General features: G+C 41.9%; 1 protein-coding gene across 1 annotated transcript in view; it reads right to left on the reverse strand.

The window, feature by feature from the left end:
• DNAH11 (dynein axonemal heavy chain 11) overlaps nucleotides 1-13,459 on the reverse strand; it is a 361,565-nt gene that overhangs the window by 147,648 nt on the left and 200,458 nt on the right. The window contains exons 46-50 of the mRNA XM_088457375.1: nucleotides 7,172-7,376; nucleotides 6,875-7,040; nucleotides 6,657-6,759; nucleotides 4,991-5,230; nucleotides 3,699-3,860 (exon numbers count right to left, since the gene is read on the reverse strand). Of these exons, the coding sequence (XP_088313501.1) occupies nucleotides 3,699-3,860; nucleotides 4,991-5,230; nucleotides 6,657-6,759; nucleotides 6,875-7,040; nucleotides 7,172-7,376 (876 nt within the window). The remainder of the gene's footprint in view (nucleotides 1-3,698; nucleotides 3,861-4,990; nucleotides 5,231-6,656; nucleotides 6,760-6,874; nucleotides 7,041-7,171; nucleotides 7,377-13,459) is intronic.

A 13,459-nucleotide genomic window follows, 5' to 3' on the forward strand; every position in this document is an offset into this window, starting at 1 on the left:
TCCGCACAACGGGGGAGGGGTTGGCTACTACTGGGGGGACCTCTACTGGGGGAGGTGTGGCTACTACTGGGGGTGCCATTGGGAGGACCTCTACTGGGGGGGGCTACTCTACTGGGGACTACTACTTGGGGGGGACTACCACTGGGGGCATTCTAAAAGGGGCCTATTACTAGAGGCACTGCACTCGGGGGACCACTACTGGGGGCAATAATAGGAAGGGCCACTACAGGGACCACTGGATAGGGGGGGGTCACTACTGGGAGCCTGCATCAGGGGGACCACTACTGGGGGCACTGCATGGGAGGGGGGGACACTACTGTTGGGGGCACTATATAAGGGGCTTACTGCTAGGGGCACTGCGGGGACCACTACAGGGGGCACTAGATAGGGGGGATCACTACAGGGTGCCTGCATAAGGGGACCACTACTGGGAAAACTGCATGGGGGGGGGACTACTGCTGGGGGCACTATATAAAAGGGCACTGCATAAGGGGATACCGCTACTGGGCGCACTGCATTGTGGGGACTGCTACTGGGGGCACTGCATAAGGGGGAACACTACGTGGGGCACTGCATGGGAGGGGGGGACACTACTGCTGGGGGCACTATATAAGGGGCTTACTGCTAGGGGCACTGCGGGGACCACTACAGGGGGCACTAGATAGGGGGGATCACTACAGGGTGCCTGCATAAGGGGACCACTACTGGGAAAACTGCATGGGGGGGACTACTGCTGGGGGCACTATATAAAAGGGCACTGCATAAGGGGATACCACTACTGGGCGCACTGCATTGTGGGGACTGCTACTGGGGGCACTGCATAAGGGGGAACACTACGTGGGGCACTGCATTTGGGGGGGCCACTACTGGGGGTACTGAGTAAGGGGAACTAACTGGGTGCTGTATAAGAGGGACCACTACTGGGGATACTGTATAAGGGGCACTACTATGGGCCTGCATGAGAGGGACCACAACTGCATACTGGGGGTACTGTATAAGGGGTACTACTGGGGTTAAGGTGCATATGGATAGGAATGTTCAGTTTGAAAATAAAGGGGTGTGTCATGTTGACACGCCCCATTTTTAAGTGACCACGCCCATGTTTTTTCCAGCGCGCACCTTCGGCGCGCGTACATGGGGGGGGTCTCCCCTTTCAAATTTGCCCTGGGCTCCAAATACCCTAGTTACGCCACTGGTGGATACACATCTATGAATTGTTTAAACCTATACTTAGCCAGTGGCGTAACTATAGAGGGAGCAGGGGGTGCGCTTGCTATGGGGCCCGGTGGCGTAGGGGGCCAGCCAGCCCAGAAAACATCCCCCTGCACCCTCTGTAGCACGTTCAGCCAAATTGCTGGTGCAACTGGGAACGCTGGTCTCTGAAGCGATCAGAACCTAAAGACACCTCTGGCTGCTTCAGAGGCCAGCGTTCCAAGTGATGCAGTGCACAGGTGACGTCATGACGTCATGACGTCACCCATGATGAGAGGAGCCTGCGCCTGCTGCTGGATCTAGTCAGATCCAGTTAGCGATAGGGTCTACGCGGGGAGCTGACGGGCGTGGACTGGAGCATGAATAGAGGTAAGTACTGCACGGGGAGGGGGGCTACAGCATAAGGAGCAGTACTAGGGGCATTACTGAGGGCACAGCATAAGGGGCACTACATAATGGGCACTACTGGGGGCACTGCATAAGGGGCTTTAATACAAGGGCACTGAATAAGGGGCTCTAATAAAGGGGGCATTGCACAATGGGAACAACTACAGGGGGTATTGCATAATGGGCAACACTACGGGGGATACTGCATAATGGGCACAACTACAAGGGGCATTGTATAATGGGCACTGAATAAGGGGCACATCTACAGGGGGTACTGCATAATGAGCACAACTACAGGGGCAATTTATAGGTAGACATATGGGGGTCCAGAGGAAATTTTGCTATGGGGCCCCCCATACCTCTGGTTACGCCCCTGTACTTAGCCATAGCTACGACACAAAATGCAGGGTCTGATTCAGATGTGGATGCAAAATACCATCGGCGCTGCGATCTCTCACATATTCACCATTGTGAAATATGATAATTAGAGACGCCCACTGAAAGCATCTCACATCCGCCGCTCACACACAAAACCGGAAACATCGAATGCAGACCTTGCGGCCATCAGCCTTCTGAGCAAGTCTCAGCTGTCAGACACATTGGGTCTCCAGACACGCAGAGGGCTCTCCTGCTGAGAGCAAGAACCCAGTGGCTAATTTATGGATGCCAAAAAAACAGTGTTTAAACGGTCTGACATGCCTGCGTTTCTCTAACCACCAATGGCAGGTCCAGAGTTGGGGCTGCTGCTCCATCCAAAAGGCAAATAGGGGAGCCACACCAACTGCCCTTACAAACGCTGCCAAACATTGCTGGCAGGACTCACTGGTAGTTAGTGTGGTTCCCCTCTTTGAATTTTGAACTGCGCTGCAGCCCCACATCTGGGCCGCCACTGCTAACCCACCCCCCCTTACCACCCCCAAATGCTGATTACCTGTCAATCACCTTACGAGTGAATCTTTTGTGCAAACGTATTTGCAATTCAATTGCTGCACACGCGCGGCTTACACACATGCTTAATGGCAAACAATCGCTCAATCTGCGTAAAGAATCATCTGAATCAGGCCCGCAATCAGCAAATACAAGAAAATGGTAATGGGATACTAGTTTATACAGCAATATAACAGTTTAAATAGACCATCAGTTTTATATATACTGTATATTATATATCTACTGTACTAAATTGAATTTTAAAATCATCTGCAACATATACTGTAATCAATAGTAGGAAGCAATTAATTTTCATAGTTAAAGTTAGGAGACCCGAAAAGAAATCCCTGATAAGCGGAGCTAATTGAATGCGGGCCGGCGATCAGTTAGCACCCGTTCACTTAATGGGGCTAATTGAATCCCGCCCTATAAGTGAATATGGAGGTCATTCAGACCCACTCGCGAGCAGCTGTCCGCTCGCAAGTGGGTCGATGGTCCCCACTGCGTATGCGCATGACGGAGGGAGCTCCGTCGTGCGCATGCGCGAGACCCGACGAGCGAAGGACTTTCCTTCGCTTGGAGTGTCTCATCAAAGGGGGCGTGCTGTCGATGGTGACTGACAGCACGCCCCCTTTGGTGGGCGTGCCTGCCAGACGGAGGCGTTCCCAAGGGAACGCCTACCGTCTGAAGCCGGCCCCACTGACATCACTAGTGATGTCAGTGGGAGTGATTTTGGCTCTGATAGAGCCAAAATCACTCCTGGCCTTGCGGTTGAAAAACCCAACCGCAGGCTTTTACTCGCAGTTCCGATGGTCGCGATGGTCAAGACCATCGCGACCATCATTCTGCACGCTCGTATATGCTGTGGGTGGTGACCCACAGCTATACGAGCGTCCAGGAGGACGCTCCATATTAATGGAGGTGGGCCCTGATTCAGAGCGTCCGGCTCTGAATCAGGGCCTATGTGTGTAGCTACAATGCAAATTAGATGCTAAACACAGTCTAAAGTATGAATGAACGTGAATCACTACCCATGGCGGAGCGTCTAAGTCACGCCATGCGTCTCATGACAGTTGGCTCAAAAACACCACATGTATGAGGACACATCGATACAAAACAGGCAACAATTTCCTTTATAAAACAAAGGGGGACACCGGAGCATACTTCATTACTTCAAAATATTTCCTCGCTGTGTCATGAATTAATTTCTTGAATAATTCACAATCTTTGGTTTCGACCATCTTGTCCCCATAAACTCGGGAAGACTCGTGAAGCCACAGCAGAACCAGATCGTTTGGCTGTTTCAGGCAATCTGGAGTAGCAAACAAAATTCCCTAGAAAGAAAAAAAATATAAAATAACCCAGTTTAATGACTATTCTAAAATATTAATTCCCAAATATGCAGAAAGTTACTTATATTCAAACGTATTTAGATTTTAAAAACCCAGATCATCCCACATAACGAAATTCTAAAACTAACAATTCTGGTCAGAAATATAAAAAATGTACAGATCTCCATATCAATATGTTTATATATAGAAAGATGTTTCTCAGGTGACAGACAAAGATTTGCCATCCTGACCACTTAAATCTTATTTCAAAATCTTTTAAAAAAATCCGGCAAAAATCTCCCTAAAGCTCTCTTTTGCATTTGCAATACTAGGAGCACGAGTGGTCATCTCATATAAAGCTGGCACCACCCCGAACTAACCTGGTCCCCACAGCAGAAAAGTTGCTTTTGAATATGCTGCAATTTGATGTCAGATTGAGACACTTCCTCAATAAATTGGTGCAGGTGAATATGAGCTACGAGGTGAGAATCCACATTCATAAACCCTTAGTGAGATTGGATAGGATATACTCCTACAATAATGAGAAGCAAATCGTAGTTGGACTCTGGGTTCTTTATAATGAATGGGATGATCGCTACCATGATCAATGTTCAAAATAGCAGAATTCATATTACAGCATAAGAAACACTTGGACCTTGACATACTGCAGGAGGGTGTGGTACAAAATGTCGACATTCAGAATATGGGGACCAGAATATCGATATGGTCTGAATGTCGGCATGGATGTTATGCCAGCATGTCAAATGTCCACAAAAAAATGTGGACCCTATCCTTAACCCTAACCGCAGCTTAACCCTAACACAAAACTGGACGACATTACGACCATGTCAACGTTACAGCCATGTCGACATTCTGGTGTTGACATTCTGAATGTGGACCTAATGCATACTCTGTCCAATCCAAATACTCTCCACATTTCCTCCATTACTGCAGCCTTCCTCACTGACCACTCAGAATGGTGTCTAATATAGTGTCCCAAGGAACTTTTAGCTTTACACCATGTCCTAATGAGCAGTACAAGTGCAGCCAATTAAATAAAAAATAAATAAATTAAATGAAATAGAACAGATTGTGTAACTGCGCATATAACTGTACTACGATGGTACGCCCACCTGGAAAATGTTGGCGATGTCTCTCAGGTTAAAAATATAATGAAATTTGATTGCAGTTGGGAGGAAATTCTGCACCATTTTCTGGCTGAGCCACATTGCAGCCTGGATCACAGTAGGACCGGTTCGGAGAACAGATGGGTGGAACGAGTGCTGCTGAAAGTGGAAACTAAGGATCTTGGCAAAGATGGCCTCCAGCGCATCATTTGATGGAAAATTTACAGCAAAAACTGTAAAATGTCTCTAAACAAAGGAAAATATGAAACATGCTTGTTAATCTTATTATAACTGTGCACCACCTAAATCTTGAAGGTTAACTTAATTTTTTAAACATATCCCCCATACATGAAAATACATTTTAGGATGTTTAAATAGCTTTTTCCTTTCTAAAAGAAACTATGGACTGTGCGGTCTACAGGACTTATTCCCAGCCGTCAATCATGCATCCGATATTACCTATTTTAAATTTACAGATACTATAGTAGTGTTGGCTGCATGACGCCCTTCGGGGCAAGGATTCATACCCTAAAAACTATGTACACATTAAATTAGCAGACTACAGAATAATATCTAGTGTAGATGCTAGTATGAAGCACTAGTGAATGGTAAGCACTGTCTTTAAACATTTTCACTGACAAAGCAGATTATTATTCTGGGTAAAGTCGTAGCCATAGACATGAATCAATTGTCATACCTGAATTCAATGCTAAGGAGGGGAACATCATAATCTGCCTTTGCATAAACATATTAGCACACTGCATCTAATAAGCATATTAGCACACCACATCTAATAAGCATATTAGCACACCAAATCTAATAAGCATATTAGCACACCGCATCTAATAAGCATATTAGCATTTTGCATCTAATAAGCATATTAACATACCACATCTAATAAGCATATTAGCACACCGCATCTAATAAGCATATTAGCATTTTGCATCTAATAAGCATATTAGCATACCACATCTAATAAGCATATTAGCACACCGCATCTAATTAGCATATTAGCACACAGCATCTAATAAGCATATTAGCACACCGCATCTAATAAGCATATTAGCATTCTGCACCTAATAAGCATATTAGCATTCTGCATCTAATAAGCATATTAGCATACCACATCTAATAAGCATATTAGCATACCACATCTAATAAGCATATTAGCATACAACATCTAATAAGCATATTAGCACACCGCATCTAATAAGCATATTAGCACACTGTATCTAATAAGCATATTAGCACACCGCATCTAATAAGCATATTAGCATTCTGCATCTAATAAGCCTATTAGCACACCGCATCTAAGAAGCATATTAGCACACTGCATCTAAGAAGCATATTAGCACACTGCATCTAAGAAGCATATTAGCACACTGCATCTAAGATGCATATTAGCTCACTGCATCTAATAAGCATATTAGCATTCTGCATCTAATAAGCATATTAGCATACTGCATCTAATAAGCATATTAGCACACTGCATCTAATAAGCATATTAGAACATAATCTAATAAGGATATTAGCACACTAAAACTTCTAAGCATATTAGCACACTAAATCTAATAAGCATACTTTCACAAACCATCAAAGGTGAAAACAAATGATGCATATAAGAATTATGCTGTAACACACAAGACTTTATTTTAGACACGATAGACCCTACCTGCAGTCTCTGATTGATGGCAAAGCTCCCGGCGGTCGGGTTCATACAAGCAACATATTGGCAATTGTGAACTTCTTTCAGAGTCATCTTTTGCCGTTCATACCTGCAATGAGACGTGAGAAAGCAGGAGAACACCTACATTATACAAAGGGAACACTAGTTTACTAGTCGTCATGTTTTTGGACTCATTATTAGAGCATATGTCATGAGGATTTTACCAGTGTCCATAATCAAGGTGCTGCCTAATCAGGGCATGAGGCTGGACAGTCCCATACTTGTCAACCTCAGGCATGTTCATGTCATCAATGAAATACACCAGCTTTTTGTTTCCTATTGGGCCATAGTTACGTCCTGCTTTCTTCTCCAAAGACTTCTCCAGGATCCCTGACACATGGAAAACATTAATTAACCTATTGCAGGAGAACATTCATGTGGAGATGTGCTAAGCCTTGGCAGAGTAATGTACACAGAGAACAATACTTCCAACAGAAACAAGCATTATGTGTTTATCGTACTTTGCAGGGCAGAGGATGTGGTATAGTAGTTGAACGGGACTTTGGATATCATGTAGTGATCAGACAGGGTGGCCAGTCTGTCATGCAGAAACACAGTCTTTCCCACTCCTGCGCCTCCCACCAGCATTACTGGCTTAGCTCTTTGTATTAGTAGATCGGTAAAATATCCGAGGCATGTGGTCTCAGAAGTATGGACGAAGACTGCCTACAGCGATGAAAAGAAAACCAGGACACTGTGTTAAAAGACTACATTTCTGTAAGCAACTGCTTAATTAAGTATAAATGTAAATGTACAATTCAATTTAATTCGTTGACAGTTAAAGTAGATTTAATAGCACAACTGCATGTTAAAGACTGTGAAAATTCTATCTCCCCTTATATTACCTTTACTATGGTTGAAGTCACTACAATAATTTTTTGATTATATTGATATGGTCCGGTAAAAGAAGAAAATTGTGGCGCAGTCATTTTCTCAAAACCACAAGTGATTTGTATTTTTTTATGTTATGAATGTGACATACTTTTGTGATATATTTGCTTGTGTAACATAATTTATCTGATGACTTCATTAAAAATATTTTTGAAGAAAAAAAAAAAAAGATTGTGGAAAAACTATGCACCATTTTTTATTTCTACCAATATAGCATAACATATTCCACAGCTAATCCAATCAGAAATGTCCATTTAAGTACAGTTCATCACTCCTTTCCCCTCTGGAGCTAGGGGGTATATTTACTAAAGTGAGGGTTTTTAGAATTGGAGATGTTGTCGATAGCAACCAAACAGATTTTAGCTATTATCTTCTATTAGGTGCTCGATAAATGATAAGTAGAATCTGATTGGTTGCTATGGGCAACATCTCCACTTCTAAAAACCCGCACTTTAGCAAATATACCCCTGACAGCATTGGTTCCCAAACTGTGCGCCGCGGCACCCTGGGGTGCCTCGGGACACTTGCAGGGGTGCCTCAGGTTGGTGGTCCAGCACCAAATAATTTTTTTATGGTCAATGTAATGTAAATATGTAAACAAACAGAAGTGCAAACCTGTCCCCCACCACATAACTGAGCCTAAGGATGACAGGTCAGCACAATTTACTTCAAATTACTACTTCACTGCATTTTTTTTAAATTTCTCATTAAAAAACTTTTGGCTTAGGGGTGCTGTGAAAACAATGCTGATAGGGTGCCTTGCTTCAAAAAAGTTTGGGTACCACTGCCTTACAGTCTAGTTTACCTATCAAAGTCACATAACCATGTTGTTTCAATTAGACTATAGGTAACCTGACCGAATGGCTTTAGTAGAATGAAAAAAAAACTGGAGACCAAAGAAACTTGGCTAAATACAGAGAGAACACACAAATTGCACACATATTGCACTGTACAGTGTCAAAGTAGCACAAAACTTTGTTAAGTGCAAATACTCATAGACTTCCACTAAAACACCTAGCTTTACTAAGCAACATGGTGCCATCTTTGAAGAAAGAGAAATACAGAACTGTTTATATGTCAGCAGTTATTGCGTTTCTTGCTAAATAAGAGAGTATGTGCAACAGTTCCTAATGGGGGGCATCCACTAGACGATTTTATCCCTGTCCAACCTCTTAACGATTTTCCCTTGAAGTCTCCCTTGAAATTTGATCTTCCACTCTGAACAATTTGCAAAAGATTTGTAAAAGATTTGCAAAGGATTTGCAAACGATTTGCAAAAGATCTTACGATAAACTATGTTGTTTCAATCTGTGATTGAGAGCTTTCAGCTGTAGTGGGCAGATAGTGGTTCATCGTTTGATCGTTCAGCTTGAACGATGTGTAAACGATGTGTAAACGATGTGTAAGCAATCAAGTGAAATTGACCTGCATGTTCAGTCGATGGAGGAGACGATCAAACGACCAGCGGGAGCGCGCATCGTACATCGTTAGAAACAATTACTGCACGATTTGCAAACGATGTTCAAACGATGTTTGAACGATTATCGAACGATTATCAAACGATTTTATCATTATCGTTCAATCGTTCAACTTTATCGTCTAGTGGATACCCCCCTTTAGTCTTTGTCTTGAGGAGCGACAATACTGAAATTATATCCACAGCGGAACCCAAATCCAGGAATCTTAGCAGCTGGCCTGACAGATTTATAAATCAGTCAGGGGCCCAGAAGTACTAAGCTCTGAAAAGTGATAAACTGGAGAGTGATAAACCATCAGCCAATCAGCTCCCAACTGTCATTTTTCAAACAGCCTGTAACATGACAGTTGGGAGCTGAGTGGCTGGTGGTTTATCACTTTCCAGTATATTATTTTTCAGAGCTTAGTACATCTTCCCCCCGGGTGAGCTAGCCCAGAAGAGGGGAAAATGGGTCCGGCTCAGAGTGAACTCTCCCGCTACCTCAGCGGCCAAATCCACCCCTGAATGTGTAATAGTAAGTTTAAGGTAAGTAAACTTACTAATACACAATAGATACTATTACATAATAGTAAGAATACAGTAAGAAGTGGAATGTGTAATAGTAAGATACAGTAAATAGTGGAGGTGTATTAGTAAAAATACATTAAGTAGTGGAAGGTGTAATAGTAAGAGAATAGTCAGTAGGGCATACCTCCCAACAAGACCCTCTCCAGGAGGGACACAATGCTCTGGTTCTGGACTTCCCTGGTAATTTATGATTGGTGGCGGCTCAGGGGTGGGGCTGCAGTACAGTCCAAAATTCAAATAGGGGAGTCACACCAACTGCCAGCAAGTTCCAGCCAGTGATGTTGGGCAGTGTGTGAAATGACAGTTGGTGTGGCTCCCCTATTTGAATTTTGAATTGCGCTGCAGCCCCACCTCTTACCAGGGAAGTCCAGGACCAGAGCATTGTGTCCCTCCTGGAGAGGGTCATGTTGGGAGGTATGGTAGGGGCAGGTGTAATAGTAAGAATACAGTAAATAGTGGAAGGTGTATTAGTAAGAATGCAGTAAGCAGTGGGATGTGTAATAGTAAGAATACAGTAAGTAGTGGAAGGTGTAATAGTAAGAGTATAGTAAGTAGTGGAAGGTGTAGTAGTAAGAACGCAGGGCCTGATTCAGACCCGCTCACAAGCGGGTCGATGGGCAGGCAGTGCACACGTGTGGCGTGACCGTGCCGCGGAGCGAATGAGAAATTCACTCGCTCCAGGGCTCGCTACAAACGGGGTGGCTGTCTATGTTGATCGACAGCTCGCCCCGTTTTGTAGGTGGGTCGGTGGTGTGGCTTGCCAAACGGAGGCATTCCCGAAGGAACGCCTGCCGTTTGGGGGCGGCCCTACTGACATCACGAGTGATGTCAGTAGTGAGCCTTTGGCTCTATTAGAGCCGGAAGCTCACTGGGGCTTGCGGCAGACGAGACCCTACCACAAGGGTCTCATCGCAATCCCGATAGTCGGGACCATTGCGACCATCACCTGGCCCATCGCTAAAACTGAGGGTGGTCACCCACAGCTTAGCGAGCGGCCAGAAGAAGTCCAGGACCAGAGCATTGTGTCCCTCCTGGAGAGGGTCATGTTGGGAGGTATGGTAGGGGCAGGTGTAATAGTAAGACTACAGTAAATAGTGGAAGGTGTATTAGTAAGAATACAGTAAGTAGTGGAATGTGTAATAATAAGAATACGGTAAGTAGTGGAAGGTGTAATAATAAGAATACAGTAAATAGTGGAAGGTATAGTAGTAAGACTACAGTAAGCAGTGGAAGGTGTAGTAGTAAAAATACAGTAAATAGTGGAAGGTGTAATAGTAAGAATACAGTAAATAGTGAAAGGTGTAATAATAAGAATATAATAAGTAGTGGAAGGTGTAATAGTAAGAATACAGTAAATAGTGGAAGGTGTAGCAGTAAGAATACAGTAAGTGGTGGAAGTTTTAGCAGTAAGAATACAGTAAGTAGTGGAAGGTATAATAGGCTAATAGTAAGAATACAGTAAGTAGTGGAAGGTATAATAGGCTAATAGTAAGAATACAGTAAGTAGTGGAAGGTGTAGTAGTAAGAATACAGTAAATAGTGGAAGGTGTAATAGTAAGAATATAGTAGGTAGTGGAAGGTGTGGTAGTAAGAATACAGTAAGTAGTGGAAGGTTTAGCAGTAAGAATACAGTAAGTAGTGGAAGGTGTAATAGACTAATAGTAAGTAGTGGAATGTGTAATAGTAAGAATATAGTAAATAGTGGAAGGTGTAATAGTAAGAATATAGTAAGTAGTGGAATGTGTAATAGTAAGAATACAGTAAGTAGTGGAAGGCGTATTAGTAAGAATACAGTAAATAGTGGAAAGTTCAGCAGCAAGAATACAGTAAGTAGTGGAAGGTGTAATAGTAAGAATACAGTAAATATTGGAAGGTGTAATAGTAATAATACAGTAAGTAGTGGAAGGTGTAATAGTAAGAATACAGTAAATAGTGAAAGGTGTAATAAGAATACAGTAAGTAATGGAAGGTGTAATAGTAAGAATACAGTAAGTTGTAGAAGGTGTAATAGTAAGAATACAGTAAGTTGTGGAAGGTATAATAGACTAATAGTAAGACTACAGTAAGTAGTGGAATGTGTACTAGTAAGAATACAGTAAATAGTGGAAGGTGTAGTAGTAAGAATATAGTAAGTAGTGGAATGTGTAATAGTAAAAATACAGTAAGTAGTGGAAGGTGTATTAGTAAGAATACAGTAAATAGTGGAAAGTTCAGCAGCAAGAATACAGTAAGTAGTGGAAGGTGTAATAGTAAGAATACAGTAAATATTGGAAGGTGTAATAGTAATAATACAGTAAGTAGTGGAAGGTGTAATAGTAAGAATACAGTAAATAGTGAAAGGTGTAATAAGAATACAGTAAGTAATGGAAGGTGTAATAGTAAGAATACAGTAAGTTGTAGAAGGTGTAATAGTAAGAATACAGTAAGTTGTGGAAGGTATAATAGACTAATAGTAAGACTACAGTAAGTAGTGGAATGTGTACTAGTAAGAATACAGTAAATAGTGGAAGGTGTAGTAGTAAGAATATAGTAAGTAGTGGAATGTGTAATAGTAAAAATACAGTAAGTAGTGGAAGGTGTAATAGTAGACTACAGTATGTAGTTGAAGGTGTGGTAGTAAGAATACAGTAAGTAGTGGAATGTGTAATAGTAAAAATACAGTAAGTAGTGGAAGGTATAATAGTAAGAATACAGTAAATAGTGGAAGGTGTAGCAGTAAGAATACAGTAAGTAGTGGAAGGTATAATAGAGTAATAGTAAGAATACAGTAAGTAGTGGAAGGTATAATAGAGTAATAGTAAGAATACAGTAAGTAGTGGAAGGTATAATAGACTAATAGTAAGAATACAGTAAATAGTGGAAGGTGTATTAGTAAGAATACAGTAAATAGTGGAAGGTGTATTAGTAAGAATACAGTAAGTAGTGGAAGGTTTAGCAGTAAGAATACAATAAGTAGTGGAAGGTGTAATAGACTAATAGTAAGTAGTGGAATGTGTAATAGTAACAGTACAGTAGTTCTATTTTGTGTGTATTACATATATAAGTAAAGTACCATTTTTGAAGATCTACTGAGTAATGTCCTGATATTATTACATTCAATCATTGTTAAGCGCACCTACTTCAGTGACACATCATATACATAAGAGGTGGTTACCATTACTGTGACACTAGTACCACCTGATCAACATAAGCATATGTAGAAATAGTAAGAATATAGTAAGTAGTGGAAAGCGTAGTAGTATGAACACAGTAAGTAGTGTAAGGTGTGGTAGAAAGAATACAGTAAGTAGTGGAAGGTATAGTAGTAATAATACAGTAAGTAGTGGAAAATGTAGTAGTATAAGTACAGTAAGTAATGGAAGGTGTAATAGTAAGAATACAGTAAGTAATGGAAGATGTAATAGTAAGAATACAGTAAGTAATGGAAGGTGTAATAGTAAGAATACAGTAAGTAATGGAAGGTGTAATAGTAAGAATACAGTAAGTAGTGGAAGGTGTAATAGTAAGAATACAGTAAGTAGTGGGAGGTGTAATAGTAAGAATATAGTAAGAGTTAGCTGATATAGAGGTTGCGACAAAAGCATTGGAGCAATTGTGGATGGGAGATATGTATGTCCCAAGATTTGTGGGAGATGTATCAAAGCTTGGAGAGAGTTAAAGTGGAGAGAGATAAAGTACCAATCAATTAGCTCCTAACTGTAACTTTTCAAACATAGCCTGTAAAATTAGTTAGAAGTTGATTGGTTGGTACTTTATCACTTCCACTGTATCTCTCTGCAAGCTTAGACACATAGTGAGCAGCCTTGATTGACAG

Source organism: Taudactylus pleione, unplaced genomic scaffold (genome assembly GCF_031769625.1).
Source record: "Taudactylus pleione unplaced genomic scaffold, aTauple2 ptg000758l, whole genome shotgun sequence".
Lineage (NCBI taxonomy): Eukaryota > Metazoa > Chordata > Amphibia > Anura > Myobatrachidae > Taudactylus > Taudactylus pleione.